The 18135-nt window shown below is 44.5% G+C and overlaps 1 protein-coding gene across 1 annotated transcript in view; it reads left to right on the forward strand.

The window, feature by feature from the left end:
* The window catches only part of LOC149286365 (DNA ligase 1-like), a gene marked incomplete at its 3' end in the record, with an annotated part of 97477 nt that overhangs the window by 24648 nt on the left and 54694 nt on the right, over positions 1–18135 (forward strand). The window contains exons 6-12 of the mRNA XM_089494259.1: positions 4455–4531; positions 5146–5237; positions 10827–10926; positions 12720–12805; positions 13207–13322; positions 14269–14364; positions 17836–17946. Coding sequence (XP_089350385.1) covers positions 4455–4531; positions 5146–5237; positions 10827–10926; positions 12720–12805; positions 13207–13322; positions 14269–14364; positions 17836–17946 — 678 coding nt within the window. The remainder of the gene's footprint in view (positions 1–4454; positions 4532–5145; positions 5238–10826; positions 10927–12719; positions 12806–13206; positions 13323–14268; positions 14365–17835; positions 17947–18135) is intronic.

Here is an 18135-nt window from a genome sequence, read left to right on the forward strand (position 1 = left end):
CAGGAGGCTTCATATTTTGCAATTTTAATGCCGCAACAGAGCGCAGGAAGCATGCGGCTGAGGGCGGAAATAAAAGGTGCGAAAAGTAGACTCCCGGGACCAATCTGCAGCCGAAAGGACATCGGACAGGGAACTCCCGAGAGACAAAGCCGCCGAGGCAGCAGCACCCCGAACCGAATGAGCCCCAAACGAAGGCTCAACTCCAGCCAGGCCAAGGATCCATCTAATCCACCTGGCCAAAGTCGGAGCAGAGACAGGACGGAACGGACGGACATAGGAAATAAAGAGAGGACCCGAGGAAGAGCTACGGAAGGGCCAAGACGCGCAAAGGTAAGCCTTAACAGACTGAGCTACGCAAAGCCTAGGTCTATCAGGGAAGTAAGGGTACGACACAGAAACCGAATTAGACTTAGTCCGGTGCGAAACAGAGACGGAAACCCCAACCGGCGAAAAGGAAAAAGAATCGACGTCAAACGCACGAACATCCGATACCCGACGAAAGGAAACTAGACATAACAGCAGAGCGGTCTTAGCCAAAAGCTGACGGAAAGACAGGCGGATATTATCCGGCCATGCCTCAAGAAAGTACAGTACTCGCGAGACATCCCAAAAAGCGGAATAACGCGCCGGAGGGGGACGAGAAATACGGATCCCCTGGAGGAGGCGACACACCGAGGGATCCTTACCGACGCCTAGACCAGCAACGGGAACGTGGGCGGCAGAGATAGCCGACCGGAACAAATTAATGGACCGGTAAGACTTACCCTGGGAATAAAGGTGCGCAAAAAAGTTAAGCACAGCTACTACAGGAGCCGTAACGGGATCGAAATCGTGTTCCAAACACCAGCGACACCACACACCCCAGGCCAGGAGATAGGACTTCCGAGTTCCAGGAGCTCCAAAGCAATTCCCTAGCCGCTGCCGATAGGCCCGGCACATTCCAGGATCCCCTGAAACCAGCCAAGCCACTAGCGCCAGGTGGTCCTGAAGAATCAGGGGATTAGGGTTCCCCTCCGGGTCCAGGAGCAGGTCTGGGGAGGAGAAGAGGGTCCCCGCAGGACAACTCCAGCAGCAACGGGAACCACGGCTGAGTCCTCCAAAACGGAGTGATCACGAGAACCGTAACTTTCTGCCTGGAGACGTAGTGGAGCGTGCGCAGAATCATGGAGAATGGAGGGAAGGCATAGGCGCCCAGAGGGGGCCAGGTCTGGAGGAAGGCGTCCGCCGCCAGGGAGAGAGGGTTCGGAAGCCAGCTGAAGAAGTCTTCCGTCTGGCGGTTCATCCTGGAGGCAAAGAGGTCCAGGTGAAAAGGACCCCGGGAGTGATCCAGAGACAGAAACACCCCCCGAAGAAGACGCCAGTCGCTGGCATCCCTCCAGTGGTGAGAGAACCAATCCACCACTAAATTGTCTTTGCCGGGCAGGTACTCCGCCCGAATGGACAGGTGATTGTCCAGACAATACTGATAGAGCTCTTTGGTGAGCTCCGTCAGGAGTCGCGACCTCGTGCCTCCAAGCCGGTTGATGTACCGAACCGCGGACACATTGTCCATGCGGAGGACAAGGGAACAATGAGTGACCGCCTTGGTAAAACTGCGGACGGCAAAAGAACCCGCTATGAGTTCTAAACAATTTATGTGGAGACCGCGTTCGTCGTCTGAACAAAGACGCCGTGTTGCTGCACCCCAGCCAAGTAGGCTGGCGTCCGACTCTAGGACAAGGTCTGGAGCCAAAAATGGCTCGGCCATTCCAGGCGTCCATGTGGAAGAGCCACCAGCGAAGCTCCAGCCGCGCCTCGTCGGAAAGGGGAACGAAGAGGTCGTAGGAACCCGAAGCCCGAAGATGCCGAGTCTTCAACCTCTGAAGAGCCCGGTAGTGCAAGGGACCAGGAAATATGGCCTGAATGGAGGCCGATAAAAGACCTATGACGCGCGCCAGCGACCTGAGGGAGACAGATGGAGATCGAAGAATTTTCCGAATCTCCTTTTTGATAGCCAGAACCTTGTCCCGTGGCAAGCGGAGCATTGCCGCAACAGAATCCACGGTGAATCCAAGGAACTGGATGGACTGTGTAGGGATGAGGACCGACTTGGTCTCGTTGATTATAAAACCGAGGTCCTGGAATAACCGGACTGCCAGGGTCGTGTCTCGAATGAGAGAGCCCCTGTCGGGAGCCATGAGGAGCTCATCGTCCAGATAGACGATGCACCGAACGCCGCGAGCGCGAAGGAACTGCATGACCGGCTTCAGAAGCTTCGTGAAGCACCGCTGAGCTGAGGCCGAACGGGAGGCAGGTAAATTGCCAGAGAAGGTCCTTCCAACGAAACTGGAGATACCTCCTGTGTTCCGAGTGGACCGGAACCGTCAGATAAGCGTCCTTTAAATCCAGCCGCGTGAACCAGTCGTTCTCGCGGAGGAGATCCCGCAAAAGACAGATACCCTCCATCTTGAAGTGATGGTAAACAACCAGAGAGTTCAGGGAACGGAGATTGATAACGGGTGTTGGGGTAAATACACGGGGCGGAACTCCCCGGACTTCTTTGTCACCAGAAAGATATTGCTGATGAAACAAGGAGGGCCGAGGGCCCGCTCTATGGCTCCCTTCACGCGCAGGGAGGCCAGTTCCGCATGGATAAGGTCTCTGGATCTGCACGGCAAGCGCGGGGAAAAGGGAGGGGCGACATGACAAGGAGGAGAAACAAACTCTAAGCGATACCCCGCTACTGTCTCTAGAACCCAAGGGTCGGATGTGAGAGCCGCCCATGCGTGGGAAAAGTGCGCAAGTCTGCCCGCTACCGGAATAAGGGGAAAAGGCGTACAAACTCTTACCTGCCGAAGTCTTCCCTCGGTAGGTGGAGGAACTTCTGCCTCTGAAGGAACCGCGGGAAAATGGGGTGGGGTCTTGAGACCGGTAGGTCGTGGAGGCGTGAGGAAACTGGGGTCTGGAGCCGAAGGCAACTCTGCTGGTGGCACGACCCCTCTGCCGACCAGCCCTTGAGGAAAAACATTCTCCTTGATGGAATACCCCTTTCATGGAAGAACGAGCCTTGTTCAGCGAAGTGAAGACACTCACATGTTGACTGAGATTCTTCATAAACTTTTCCCCGAAGAGAAGGCCATTGGCTTCGGGGCCCAGTTCCTTGGGAGCCAAGTCAGCGAGTTTCGCGTCTAATTTGAAAAGAGCTGCTTTCCGCCGTTCCGCAGAGATGGCATAATACACCCTGTGACTCAGACAGGACTCAGAGCACGACTGCATAGGATAGAGAATTTTATTTTTTATAATTTATTAAAAAACATATGTAACACATACCACTGAAAAGAAAACAAACGGCACAAATAGCAGGTTAAGCCGACCTACAGACCCTGCAACAGTTAAAAAAAACACGTTAAGCAGGGCCCAGACGTCGACAAAATGGCCGCCGTAAGTTACCAAATGGAGGACAGAGCAGACGGCCGCTACACGTGGGCGGTGAACGGCACCGCTCCGTGAGCAGGAGACGCGCTCGCGGAGAAATCAAACTGATCTCTCCGCGAGCCGTCACCCAGCCGAGATCTATTTGCGTGCAGTGCACTGCACCGCACCGCGAGAGAAAACGAAAGACATGCGGCGGGTTTTCCAAGAAGGTAAAACCGCCGCGTGAACCAGCAAAGGTAAGAGCCGCGAGGTGCGCGGCAGGGAAGAAAAGCGCGAGAACTACGCAGCAGAGAACGGAACCGCGGCAGCCAAACGAAAACGCCGTAAGTAAAACACAAAAGGTGAAAAACAAATAAATAAAGAAAATACGGGTAACAGGCCTAGTCCTTAAAAACAGCACTAGAATGACAAAATAAGAGGATAAACAGAAAGTTAAATAAATGGAAGGTATAGAAAAGAGCCAAAGGAAAAAGGCCAACCCAGAGAAATAATATATACACGAGTAATATATAATAAATATCTTGAAGATAAGATAAAGACTGTAATTGGAAATTGCTCACCTGGAGGTCAAGCAGCAAAGAAAGAGGAGGAGTTGCTGGATGTTGGGACTGATATAGGGTCCTGTCTGTGTTGATTGGTTCTTTTTATGATGGTTGTTAACTCCTTTGCTGCTGGAGGTTATTCAGTAAAGAAGGTTATGCAAAATATGAAGCCTCCTGTCTTGCTGTAAAATTATCATTGTATAAACATGCTTTGTATTGTATCCACTCTATAACCCTAGTATGATTGGTTTGAGTGAGGCCTGTTCTTTTAAGGTCAAGTGTGGCAGGATCTTCTTGCTCATAAGATGTTCAAGTAGCAGTAGATATTCAAATCTAGATAAACATTCCATATGACGTGTTCGTTAACCTATTCCAGGGTTCAGACAGGTCTAAGATCTTCATGGCATATGTATATTTTTGGGTTAGACATTACAGTATAGTAAAGAGTCTGTGAAACTGATTTGTTAAATATACATATTTTTTGTGTTCATCTTATAGTCTATGAACAAGAAGATTGATATAATAAAAGGATTATTTGTAGCTTGCAGACACTCTGAAGCACGGTACATTGCAAGGTATTTAATGTGATTATAAACCTGTTTTTTGGGGGTTTTTTTGTCAGTGTTCATAATCTTTTTATGAATCTAATTCAAGGCTCAACAAACCCAGTCGCCATGGTGACTAGAAACTCGCTTCCTGGCAACCAAGGGGGACAAGGGGGTAAAAACTGACCAGGACTACCATTGTGAATCCAGCACCTGCGCCATCCCTGAGACACCCAGCAGGGTCCCGGGTTCACAATGTATGGTGTTAGCATGTGTGTACATGAGTATAGAATGTTAAGGTGTTAGTGTTTATGCGCATAAGATGTTAGCATGTGTGTCTCTGTTCCACACACTAATGCCAGACAGTGAGTGGAAGAATATTGGTTAAACATGCACGCTTGAGTCTTTATCGTGTAAAATACCTTGTTATGAAGAGGTTATTCAGTATCATACAAAGTGGTGCAGCACTAAAGAAAGGTGTTTTATGTTGTATTGCTCCAATAAACACCATTTAACTGAGTACCAGGGGGTAATATATGAAACTAAAAGAGTTGGCACCTAATTTTTTTGTCTGGCTCCAAGATCCAAACCAAATCTGTCAACCCCTGACCAATCGTACTTTTTTCCCTGTACGTTCTTTTCAGATCTCTGGGTGGTAAACTTCGCATAGGTTTGGCAGAACAATCAGTCCTATCTGCTATAGCTCATGCAGTGTGTCTCACTCCTCCTAGCCAAGGTAAGTATGTTGAAAATCTTCTTTTTCACAGTTTAAAATGTCCTTTATTTCATATTTGCCTTATCAGTGCTAATTTCAACCATTACAAGTGTTACATAGTCAAGATTGTAAGCTCGTTTGAGAGGGCTTTCCTCACCTGTTTCTGTATGTCAAATTGTTAAGTTATATACCGTATTTGCTCGATTATAAGATGAGGTTTTTTTCAGAGCAAATGCTCTGAAAAATAGCCCTCGTCTTCTAATCACCCCTCAAATAGAGGTCTGACTATGAGACTAAGATCCAGATCCCCCGCAACGCTGCAGGGGACCTGGATCCTCCTTTCTTGTAACCTCAGCTGCTGCCGGCACTTCCACCGGGCGTCTATCACTAAGCGCCGGGGAAAGCGCGGGCAGCAGCAGAGGTTGTCTACGCGCGTACCTTTCCCAGCCTAGCGTTCGCTCAGCATGGGGGGTGCCACCTCCGCGCCAGGATAGCCCGCCCACCGCCGGGGAAGCAGAGCCAGTTGGGGAGATCATTGATCTCTCTGTGACAGGCGGCGCTCCAGAAGCAAGACCGGCTTGTCTATGACTGTACTGTGCTGTCCCAAAGTCATCGGCGGATCCGGTAGACTTACCTCTTTAATTTTCTAGAGAAGGCGGGGCCTAGTGGGGTCACACATCGTCATTGCATACTTCCATGGGAGCTGCAGTAAGCGCCTGCTGAGGCATCGCAGTGAGTGAAGTGCCTTAGTTGCCTTAGTTGGTTGAGTGCGTGTCTTGGTTTGGAAGTATGTCTGGGTATGTTAGTGTCAGAGTGGGTTTTTAAGTGTCTGGGTATGTAAGTGTGGGTATATTAGTGTCTGGGTGTGTAAGTGTCCCCCTATATGCCACTCTGTCCCATGATATGCCTTGTAACCCGTTATATGCCAGAGTGGCATATAGGGGTATAAGGCATTTCTGGAGGCAGAGTGGCATACAGGGGGTTAAAAAGGCATATCATGGGGCAGAGTGGCATATAGGAGGGTAAAAGGTATATCAGGGAGGCAGAGGGGCAGATGTGCATAACTGGGAGCAAAAATAGTTTCCATGAATTAATATTTACTAGTAAAACTTTTTTCCTAAATTAATATTCAGATTTGGGGGGGTCGTCTTATAATCGAGCAAATACGGTACTACTTATGTCCTGTCTACCCACTGTACAGCACTATGGAATTTGATGGTGCTATATAAAAAAAAAAAAAAAAGATATGTAATATCAATTGGAATAATACTTCAAATGTTTGATTCTTTAAGTACGCGTTTCAATTTTTTTTCCTTCAGATTTTTAAGTATGTTTAGCATATGATACCAGATAACTCAAAACAACATATCTGTAGTAACATGTGGAACCTTAGGACAATATTTATTCTAGTCTTCATTAAAGCAAAAGAAACTTGACGTTATAATGGTATTTGTATATCATAATTTTAAATTATGCTGTTAAAAGCGAGTGCAGTCGCATATTGGTCACGATCTCCCAATGAAATGCAGCTATCTTGCCGAATAATTACCTGATTATAAGACGACCCCCCAAAATCAAAATATTAATTTAGGAAAAAAACAAAGCCTGAATATAAGACTACCCTACAGGAAAAAGTTTTACTATTAAAAATTAATTCATGTAAACTAATTTTCATATTTAATAAAAGCTATGATTGAGAAAAATATATATTTTTTTATTTACTTTTATTTGCCAACCTGACATAACTGACACTCTGCCCCATGATGTGCCTTTTAACCCCCTATATGCCCCTCTGCCTCCAGAAATGTCTTATACCCTCCTATATGCCACTGTGCCCCATGATATGCCTTTTAACCTCCTATATGCCACTGTGCCCCATGATATGCCTCATACCCCTAAATGCCACTCTGGCATATAACAGGTTACAAGGCATATCATGGCATATATATATCTCCAGAAATGCATTTTAACCCCCTATATGCCACTCAGCCCCATGATATGCCTTTTATATCATGGGGCTGAGTGGCATATAGGGGGTTAAAATGCATTTCTGGAGATATATATATATAACTGCTAACAGTAATCACACTCCTATCAAGCCAAGGCAGCCAGTACATGCTGGAACCTGGGGATGATAGTAGTGTGATTACAGCCTCCCTATGCCATGCTACCACCACCACCCCCCTTACACATCCATGCTATCACACACACACGCATTCACAAACATTTAAATACTCATTCATTCCATTAATCACACATACTTCACACATACTTCCTCAAAAACCCTCCCACACCCCCTTACCTGAACTGCAGACTTCTGCAGGGGCCCGGCTGTGCAAGCAACTTCTCTGGCCCCGCCCCCAGAGGAAGGAGGGGGGAGGTAGAGTTATGTGAGGACTTTGCTAGCTTCCTGTTCTCCTGCTGCTAATAGCAGAGACGCTGCTCGCGACCAAAGCCCGGTAAGCAGCATGGCCCCAGTCCTTAGTATCTTGCCAATTTTCATTTCAGGATCATCCTTTAAGAGGCTCTGTCACGATCAACTGTGCATATTAAAATAAGCAATGTCATGCTTACACTAATATGTTACTATCTTCAATTAACAATTATTTTACATACCTTACATTTATAACAAGATCTCTCAGTAATACTCATCCACACTATTCCACTAACAAATGTTATAATGTCAGAAGCTACAACAATGGCGCTTGCTTCCCCTGGCCTGCTGAAAAGTCTAAGTAACCCAGAAGCTATTATACTTCCTCACGTGGTTTAAGGAACATGATTATTTTACATATTTACACCCCTAAACATATGTGCCCACTTCAGTTCATTCATATCGGCAGTACCTGCTGTGTAGCTACACAGCAATATACATATCTATTAACCACTTAAGAACCAGGCTGTTTATTTTTTGTACCCTTCGTGACTGATGCTGTTAAATTTTTTTCTTCTCTCTCGTATAGTGTACCCACAAAAGTTTGTTGTTTTTTTTTGTGTATGTGTGCAAATTATAGGGCACTAAGTACAAGTAGTATTTTGCTATTTTAAAACCATTTTATTCTTCAAATCTGGTAATCCTGTCCCTATGACCTATTTAAGACATATTTGAAGCCGACCAATTCAATTTCAACATAGTTAGTGACGTGCCAGGACTGTCATGGCTTTAAACGGGTGCAGAAAGTGATCTATGTTCGTTTTCTGCACCCAAACGGTGTTGCTGTAGTGCCCTGATGTCGAGGCATTCAGCATCACTGAGATCTGCATCTGGCCCCTCCCTAGGGTGTCAATGTCCGCCATACACTGTATGTTAAAAAATGGTTACATGATAACAAAAATCATTTCCCACTGATCTCTCCGTCGTTGGAACCTTCCAGTTCCAAAAAATGTTAGAAAGAGAAAAAAAAAAGCCCCCCCAAAATATAAATATATACCGTATTTTCCGGCGTATAAGCCGACTTTTTAACCCTTGAAAATCTTCTCAAAAGTTGGGGGTCGTCTTATACGCCGGGTACTGAAACTTAACGAGCCGGAGAATCACGATTCCCCACGAAGCCACGTATCTCTAGGGGAGGGGCGAGCGGAGAAGCCGACTCCCCTGGGCCGGTCTTCAGGGCCGCGTCGAGTTAGGTGCAAGATCGGGATCTCCCCAACTAGCCCTGATCAGCGGACGCCCGATGAGTAGGGCTGGTTGGGGAGATCACGACCTCCCTCTAACTAGCCCAACATTAGGGAGCTTGAGGTCTGGCATTTCAGACCTCGGCTTCCGTGCTCCCTAATCACTACGCGCCGGCTATTGATGCCGAGCGCGGGGATGACTTCATATCCCGGCGCTCGGCATCAATTGCCGGCGCGTAGTGATGAGGGAGCAGTAAAGCAGAGGTCTGAAATGACAGACCTCATGCTCCCACAACTGCATGGAAGATAGAAGATGAGATGGGGAGAAAGGGGTGTAAGTGTATGTGTCTGTGTGTGTGTGTGTAAGGTCAGTGTATGTGTATGGTCAGGTGTGTGTAAGAGCAGTGTAGGTATTTGTGTGTTTGTAAGCTGGTGTGTGTCCACACACACATGTATAGACATACACTGCTCTCACATAACCCTTCCTTTACACACATACACGTACACACCAGCTTACAAACACACATATATATGTATGTATATGTCTGTGTATGGGCAGGTGTGTGTAAGGGCAGTGTATGTGTATATGTGTGTTTGTAAGCTGGTGTGTACGTGTATATGTGTGTAAAGGAAGGGTTGTATAGATGTATGTCTATACATGTGTGTGTGGACAGCCATATGTTAGGGAGAGCTGACCCACCCAATCCAAGCAGGCTTTGTATAAGGTACATTGCTTGCCGTGATTGGCTGGTTGTTGTATACTGGGTAGAGGGGTAGTCTTATACGGCGAGTATAGCCCAAACTCTATATTTTAACTGGAAAAGTTAGGGGTCGTCTTATATGCCCAATCGTCTTATACGCCGGAGAATACGGTAACTATTTTTATGACCAACTCCTAAAATTGAATTGGCCAGGTTCAACAATGTCCCAATTAACACAGGGGGCAGGATTTTAAAAAATGCACACGTCCTAAATGTGGTGTCAGGCTCATCATATCTCGGCTCTCAACTGGATGTTGGAGTCCAGATCGCAGGAGTGTAAGAACACACACAGCAAAAATGGGACACAAGCGCTGATGTTTGGTTATAGGTATATTAAACAAACCATCTAGTGAGAACATCTCACTATAAGCAGCAGAGTAGGAGGCATATTATGTATACAGAGTGGTGGGGAGTATGAAGGTAGAAAAGTCCAGGTAAGTATCTAGAAGGGTCTGGGACAGGTAGCAAGCAAAATGGGGATATCCAGTAGGCAGTCCAGGTCAAACAGGTAACAGGCAGGCAGGTAAATCCAATAGACAGATTCAGAGTCTGGCATGAACTGTAGCTCCACAGAACCTAATGAACTTACAACTCTGTTACTGGGAGGCAGGGATATAAAGCCTGTTCATTAGGTCAGGTGTGAGTGGGCTAGGCTTCAGGTGAGGGAGGCAGGGTAATAGCATAACAAAACACAGCTGAACAGAAATACACAGCACATTCATAGCAAATGAAGGGTAAAACTTTTAACTATCCTGCAGTCAGGATAGAATCCTGACATGTGGCCTTTTAACCGACAAACCCATGCATGGTTGGTATCACTGTACTCAGAAAACGTTGCTGAACACATATTGGGGTGTTGTGTGACAGTGACATATACCAGGAGCTATACATTTATACCTAAAGGCTGGTGGTAGAATAAGTGCATGGAAAGAGTTGAAATACCTATGGTTTGATGGGGTAAAATGCATTGGCCGGCTTCAAAGGTACCCGAAATGGCACATGGTGGAAGAATTACCAGATTGGGAAAAAATGGTTTTGAAATAGCAAAACGCTACTTGTACTTATTGCCCCAGAACGTGCAGAAAAAAGCAAAAAATAAAAACATTGTGTATTTCTAAACTCAGGACAAATAATAGAATCTATTTAGCAGATTTTTTTCATTAGCTTTTATAGATGAGTAAAAGTCAGAAGTCCAGTTTTTGTGTGGTGTAACATTTTATGGTTTGTTTTTCAGCATTTCCACCTGCTGTGTTAGATGCTGGTAAGGGAATGAGCACAGATGCCAGGAAAGCTTGGCTTGAGGAAAATGTTGTGATACTTAAGCAGACATTCTGGTTAGTTTTTTATGTTATTCTAAAGTAAATAAGTTCCTTTTCAAAATCTTTTTTTTTTGTATTATAGGGCTGCAACAACTAATCAATAAAATCGATTTTCTTGAATACAAGATGAGGGTTTTTGCAGAGCAAATGCTCTAATAAAAAAAAAAAAAAATACCACTCGTCTTATAGGGACTATATCCCTATAGAGCAAAGCCAGATCCCTCGCAGCACTGTGCGATGCGAGAGCCAGATCCCTCGCAGCACTGTGCGATGCGTGTAGACAACCTCTGCTGCTGCTTGGGCTTCTATGATGGAGCACCAGAAGGTCTTGTCATGCCAGCGCTCCACCATAGAAGCCCTAGCGGAAGTGCTGGCAGCAGCGGAGTTGTCTGTGCAGATGTTCTCCGGCTGGCAAAGAGGAGGATCCCACGCAGCGCTGCATGGAACCTGGATCCTCCTCTCTGGCAGGTGGTGGACATCTGCAAGATGCGCACAGACAACCTCCACTATTGCCCTCCATTTCCACTAGGGCTTCTGTGACTTGACCTTCTGGTGCTCCATCATAGAAGCTCCATCAAAAGTGCTGGTCAGCAGCAAAGGTTGTCTAGGCGCATCATGCAGGTGTTCACCGGCTGCCCCCTCTAGAAACCAGGGAGTCTGGAGCATGGCAGGCAAGTCTGGGGGGATTAAGTGGTGTATCAGCGAGGTATAAGGCATATCTGGGGGGGGGTGGCGGCATAAAGGCAGAGTAGCATACCAGTGGCACATAGGGGTTATAAGGCATATCAGGGGGGCAGAGTGTTATACCAGTGGCATGTAGGAGGGTATAAGGCATATCAGGGGGGCACAATGGCATATCAGAGGCACAGTGCATATCGGGGGGGGGGCACAGTAGCATATAGGGGGTATAAGGCATATTTGGGGCCGGAGTGGTATATAGGGGGTATAAGGCCAACTAATCCATTATGAAAATAATCATTAGTTGCAGCCCTATTGTTTTATACATAATTGTAATTTTTTTTATTTATTTAACATTAAAGGCTATTACTATCCCTTTAAATCACATAAAACTGTGAAGAAATGATGACCATCTTACAGGGTTATTCTTTTAGGGAATGTGTGAGGAATAAAGCACAAATACAAAAATGGATATATTGAATTAGGTCACTGTTACAGGTTATAAAACATATAACATACAGAAAACATTTGATAATACAGAACAAAAAGGATACTCAAGCACATTCTTAAGAAACTTCTCTCAGCTCACAGGCTTCTTCAAAACACCATCTTGCACAGCTTTGCTTTCAGTCTCCTGACCCAGAACACTTCTCTACGCTCTCTTTTCTTAGACTCTGTATTGGAGCCCCTAACTAGTCATCCCAGAATTTCTTGTACCTCCCAGAAAGTGGTTCACCCGACCCCTCTTTCCAGAGATTTCCTGTATGACCCAGTTATGGAGGAGATAGGCAGTCTATGTGAAAATACACACATCTATGTTAAAATACATCTCCTGCTTCAGGTGTTTGACCCCCTGGGGCTATCCCATCTCTGTTGGAACTTTTGTTCCAAACCCTTTTTAGTGAAAATGACCTTACATTGTAAAATCAGATATCTCACAGAAACCCAAATCTTCCCAAAAACATTATGCATAAAATGTAATGTCCCATTTTAAAGGCACCCTTAATTTCTTACACTGTCTTTTGGTGTTCCCTTTAACATAATAGACCAAAACAGGTGTCCTAAATGTGGTCATTGTCTGTCTGCTATTGCAACCACCAATATTATGGAAAAATGTTTTTTGTTTTTAGTGAATTGCCAAACTATGACGTAATCCTTCCTGTACTGCTTGAGCACGGAATTGAAAACCTTCCCAAATATTGTCGACTCACTCCAGGTATAAGTTATGATTGATTTGATTTTGAACTGACACAAGTTTGTTTTTTGTCCTGCTGGAAAGTAGTCATCCATACAATTTAGAGCTACACAAACTAGCAGGAATGGGGAAGGTACGACTTTGCACAATAGAACAGTGCTTTTCTTCAATCAAAGTATAGTTGACCAAAGTGATAGACCCATCCTTTGAGAAAGATAGGTGCTACGAAAATGTTTTTCTTTGATAAATCTCACAGAGTGTCTCCCTTTTTTGTGTTGTTTCTGCTAATATAAGGTATGCATCTCATGGATTATGTTATATAGATTATCAGAATGTGACAAATGTAGTGATTCATTACAAATCTGCGTGGATCTTATGGTGTGAAGCTCTAAAGTAAAAAAAAAAATAAAATACATTTTCAGGTGTTCCGTTGAAGCCGATGTTGGCACATCCCACAAAAGGCATTGGGGAAGTACTTAAGCGATTTGATGAAGCTGCTTTTACCTGTGAATACAAGTATGATGGCGAGCGTGCTCAGGTATAGCATATATAATGCTGAGGTATATGAACAAAACTGTGACTTTTTAGGATAGCTGAACATTTCAACTCGTCAATTTCACATATATTGTGAAGGGCCAACCCCAATGAGCTTTTCCTCCATGAAGGTTAAGATGGCCCTGCATTATATATATATATATATATATATATATGTGTGTGTGTTTTTTTTTAAAATCAGTGGTATTACGCAGAATATCTTTCCACATTAAGCATACGTTGGCCCTCTTTTCGTGATAGGCTCACAGGGGTTTATTCTTAAAGAAACATGCTGAAGTAATTGAGTTGAAATGCGCAGCTCTCATTGCAGACGTATATTTTGTATAAATATATATAGGTGTCAACATCAAAGACGGTGTGTATAGCCAGCTATTTTCTGTTAAGCTCTGGCCAGTGCAGGGAGCCACTAGAGAGCACCCATAGTTACCACATTGGGAGACTACACATTATCCTTACGTTCATCTTATCACTATACCACAAGTTTTCTGTTGTTTTTTGGGTTTTTGTTTTTTTTTTGTTTTTTTTTATCCTCACCTCTGAGGAAGCACATGAGGTACCATTAGGTATTTTGTTTCACAATTATAAGATCAGCCAAAGGCTTCATTTTAACTTGTTGCTTCCTAGTATATTTTACCTTTGCGTGTACTTGCACGCATTGATATTGAATATTCATTAAAGTTTTAACCCTGTCTATTGGACATCTGTAACCAGCGCACATACCAGTCAATTTTTCTACATTGTTTTCTCTATCCTCAAGGGCCGTAGTGTTTGCTGCAGTTATTTCCCTTTTTATTCTTAGATCATTTTTACATCCGTCTAATCTTATTACCATATTTTTAAGTGGCACAGATTTATACAGAATTCACAATTATATTTTAGTGAATGCACAATATGCTTTTACAATAGGCAAGATATTTTTTTGCCTACAGATACATATTCTGGAGAATGGTAAAGTATACATATACAGCAGAAACCAAGAAAATAATACATCAAAATATCCAGACATCATCAGCAGGATTCCCAAGGTATGATTTAGTTAAATTTAGTTAAAAAATGCCAACATGGATACATCTATACTTCCTTATAAGTTTCCTGTAAATGCTGGAGAATTCACAGCAACTGTGAGAAACTAGGTCTTTGGAAGTATACACTATAATGCTATAAATTGAAGGCTAGCGCTCAAGGGAGTTATATCTGTAGGAGGCCAGAGGAGGGGGGATCAAGACAAGGTGAATGTACTTTTCCAAGGTAAGCAACATTTGGCCAAAAAGAAACAATCACTGCAAAATACATTTTTGGTTCAGAGCTGCAGGGGACCTGGATCCTTCGATGCGCGCAGACAACCTCCGTTGCTGCCCGGGGCTTCTGTGACCAAACGCTGGCGTGAAATGACCTTCCGGTGCTCCATCATAGAAGCCCCAGCAGACATATGGGCCAACAGCGGAGGTTGTCTGCGCGAGTTGCGCAGGTGTTCACCGACTGACAGAGGAGGATTCCCTGCAGCGCTGCGTGAGGCATATCAAGGGGCAGAGTGGCATATTAGAGGGGGGGTATAAAGCGTATCTGGAGGCAGCTTGGCAAATGAAAGGAAATAAGAACAAGAATTCATATTAAAAAAATTTATGTATCCAGAAATATGAATTAATATTTACCAGTAACTTTTTCCTGTAGGGTAGTCTTATATTCAGGGTTTCTTTTTTTCTAAATTAAAAAAAAAAAAAAGAAATTGGGGTGTTGTCTTATAATCAGGGTTTTCTTATAGAGCAAATACGGTATTTTTGAAAACTAGGCACCCCAGGGTATTTCAAGCGGTCACAGCACATCCTGGGGTGAGTGTTTGGTGTCGCTGAATTCCTCGATCGACTCCTAAACTTTTATAACGGGCGTCCGCCCACATGTTGATGCCCACGGGGAGGGGCCAGACATGGCCCATGATGCCGATCTCGGTGTTGCTGAATGCCTCGAGGCATTACAGCAACACCGTTTAAGCGAAGAAAGTGATCACTTTCTAAGCTTGTTTAATGAAATGACGTGTCAGGTATGTCAATGGACGTTAAGGGGTTAAAAGCAACCGGCCGCTCCAGCTGAGCCCCTGCAGACCTTTTTGGTGTTGCTGAATGCCTCGATATCAAGGTTTACAAAAAAATCCCCAAACTTATTGCACTGGTAACTGTTGCCATGCCAGCATGTTTGTGAAAATAAAGGAAATATAATTTTTAGCTATTAAATAGCTGCAAAATACCCCTAGTTAAATACATTAGGTAACCTTCTTTGAAAAAGTATATACCGTATTTGCTTGATTATAAGACGAGGTTTTTTCCAGAGCAAATGCTCTGAAAAATACCCCTCATCTTATAATCAGGGTCGTCTTATAATCAGACCTCAAATAGGTCTGATTATGAGACTAAGATCCAGATCCCCCGCAGCAATGCAGGGGACCTGGATCCTCCTGTGTTATGCCCCCCCAACTTACCGGTGCTTCTGAGTCCCCGGTGCTTAGTCCGGGCTGCGTGTAGAGCTCTACGCGATACAATCGCGTAGAGCTCTACACGCTTCCCGGACTAAGCACTGGGGACTCAGAAGCACCGGTAAGTTGGAGGGGGGGGGCATAACACAGGAGCAGATGTGCATAACTGGGGGGGCAGGTTGGAAAATAAAAGGAAATAAAAACAAAATATTTTTCTCAATCATAGCTTTTATTAAAAAATGTAATAGTTTACATGAATTAACATTTACTGGTAAAAAAAAATTCCTATAGGGTCATCTTATATTCAGGCTTTTTCTTTTTTTCCTAAATTAATATTCAGAATTCGGGGGGGTCGTCTTATAATCAGGGTCATCTTATAATCGAGCAAATACGGTACTTTGTTGGGCGGTTTTGAAGCTGGTGACTGCTCTCAAGGCACCATACACAGCATATCAAATTTTGAACAACTCCAGTTTGGAAATATGCATCTTTTCATATTGGACCTATGTTTTAACCCTGGACTGCGCGCATCTGTGTGAACAGGCAGGGGTTTAACATGTTAAAGGCTACAGAGACGGCATTTAACTCATTGGATGAAGTTGTGCATATTGTTCATTAACCAAATCAAAATACATGCATAATCAGCAGTAGAAGAAGAATGAAACAGATTATGTTCTGGGAGACCCTCAAAGCTCATACGTGCTGCAGGGCCTAGACATCAGGCATGACTCAAACTGATCAAACCTTGTATAATTTAATTGCTGGAAGGGTCACACTTTTATATGTTTTAGTAATACATTAAAATCTATGTAAATATCTGTGTGACGGGAACGACCTGTACCACGACCGGGTACTCCCGCCAGTCGTTGCTGCTTCCTCCCGGAACCATAGGGGTTAACCACTTCCAGTGCTAGACTATACTAGGGAGGGAGGGACCAGGGATTGGCTTGGATTCTTTGATGAAATAGCACCGTAGCCTGCCGAAGCGTAGCCGGTGCTGTAACTATCCTGAGAAGGACAGTGAGTGACCCAGCGAGCCCCTGAAGCATTAGACAAGACTAATGTACAGGGAAGTAACACACGCTTTATTGGGGAAACACACAGGCTTTATATACAGGTCAGGTGAGAAACAAATCGTAAATAATGTCCACATCTTCCTGCCCAGACAGTCCGCCGCCACACTTAGGCCACCGAGTCACGCAATGTTCGTATGACCTTAAACCATCGTTTTCAGGGGGGATCCCGAAGGAGCGGCGGCAATCCCGGGTTATCGATGGACAGCAGTTCGTTTCCCCGGGACGTGCCGGCGCGCCTTTGGAAATCAACGGGAGGCTCCTTCCGCAAATCGGTCTCGATTCGTACCCCAACACCTATGGGTTCATAGCGGGAAAAGGGTGTGCTGGTGTGGCCGATGGCGTCCAGGATATGAAGGGTTAAAGTGTGTGGGCAGGACATGTGGAACATGGACAGGGGCAGCACATGAGGGAGGACAAAGGCACAGAAAACATGCAGATATATATATAATCTCACAACCCCTGATCATTAAAAGGCACTTTTTAACCCTGGGTTGTGACAATCTATTGTATTCCTATGCTGTCAGGCATCTCGAGGTCCCAAAATTCCAGGTTAAAGGGCATGTTCATCTCTTTTCCCTTTGTGCAAGTGATATGCATGAGAGTTGTTATGGGAAAGCGTCCGGGTATCGTGTAGCAAAATAGCTGAAACTCCTTGTTTCCTCAGTAGCTGGCATCATGTTATAATTTGTAGATATTTATCCAGGAGACAAAAGAAACGACACGCGGGAAAGGATAGTATTGTCCGTTGTTCTTTAGAAACCAGGCTTTGCAGAAATTGTTCATGTTAACAAATTGTGTTCCCAACAGATATCTCAGATTTACATTTGTTATAAATGGAACATGTCAAACTGTACATAAAGTCCACCCTTTTGCTTATTGCATGGTAGTGTTTGCTAATATAAGAAAATGATGGTGGTCAAAAGGTATTTATGGTACACAATGTTTTTAAATAGGTAAAAAAAGAAGGCATTAAATCCTGTATCCTTGATACTGAGGCTGTAGCCTGGGACCCAGAGAAGAAACAGATTCAACCTTTTCAAGTACTTACAACAAGGAAACGTAAAGTATGTGTTGAATAGTTAATTGTTTTCTGCTTTTCTATGTGTGTGTGTAATAATCTCAGAACAGCTTGTCACTGGCAGCCTTCCATGTTTATTGTAACATTAGCAATCGGCTAATTACCAGGGAAACATTAAACATAGGGAGGGAGAAACAGTTGAAACGGTTTAGAATTGTTGTCACATGTACATGTC

The sequence above is a fragment of the Sceloporus occidentalis genome, unplaced genomic scaffold, assembly GCF_023333645.1.
Source record: "Sceloporus occidentalis isolate IW3139 unplaced genomic scaffold, rSceOcc1.0.p SCAF_70, whole genome shotgun sequence".
Classification (NCBI taxonomy): domain Eukaryota; kingdom Metazoa; phylum Chordata; class Lepidosauria; order Squamata; family Phrynosomatidae; genus Sceloporus; species Sceloporus occidentalis.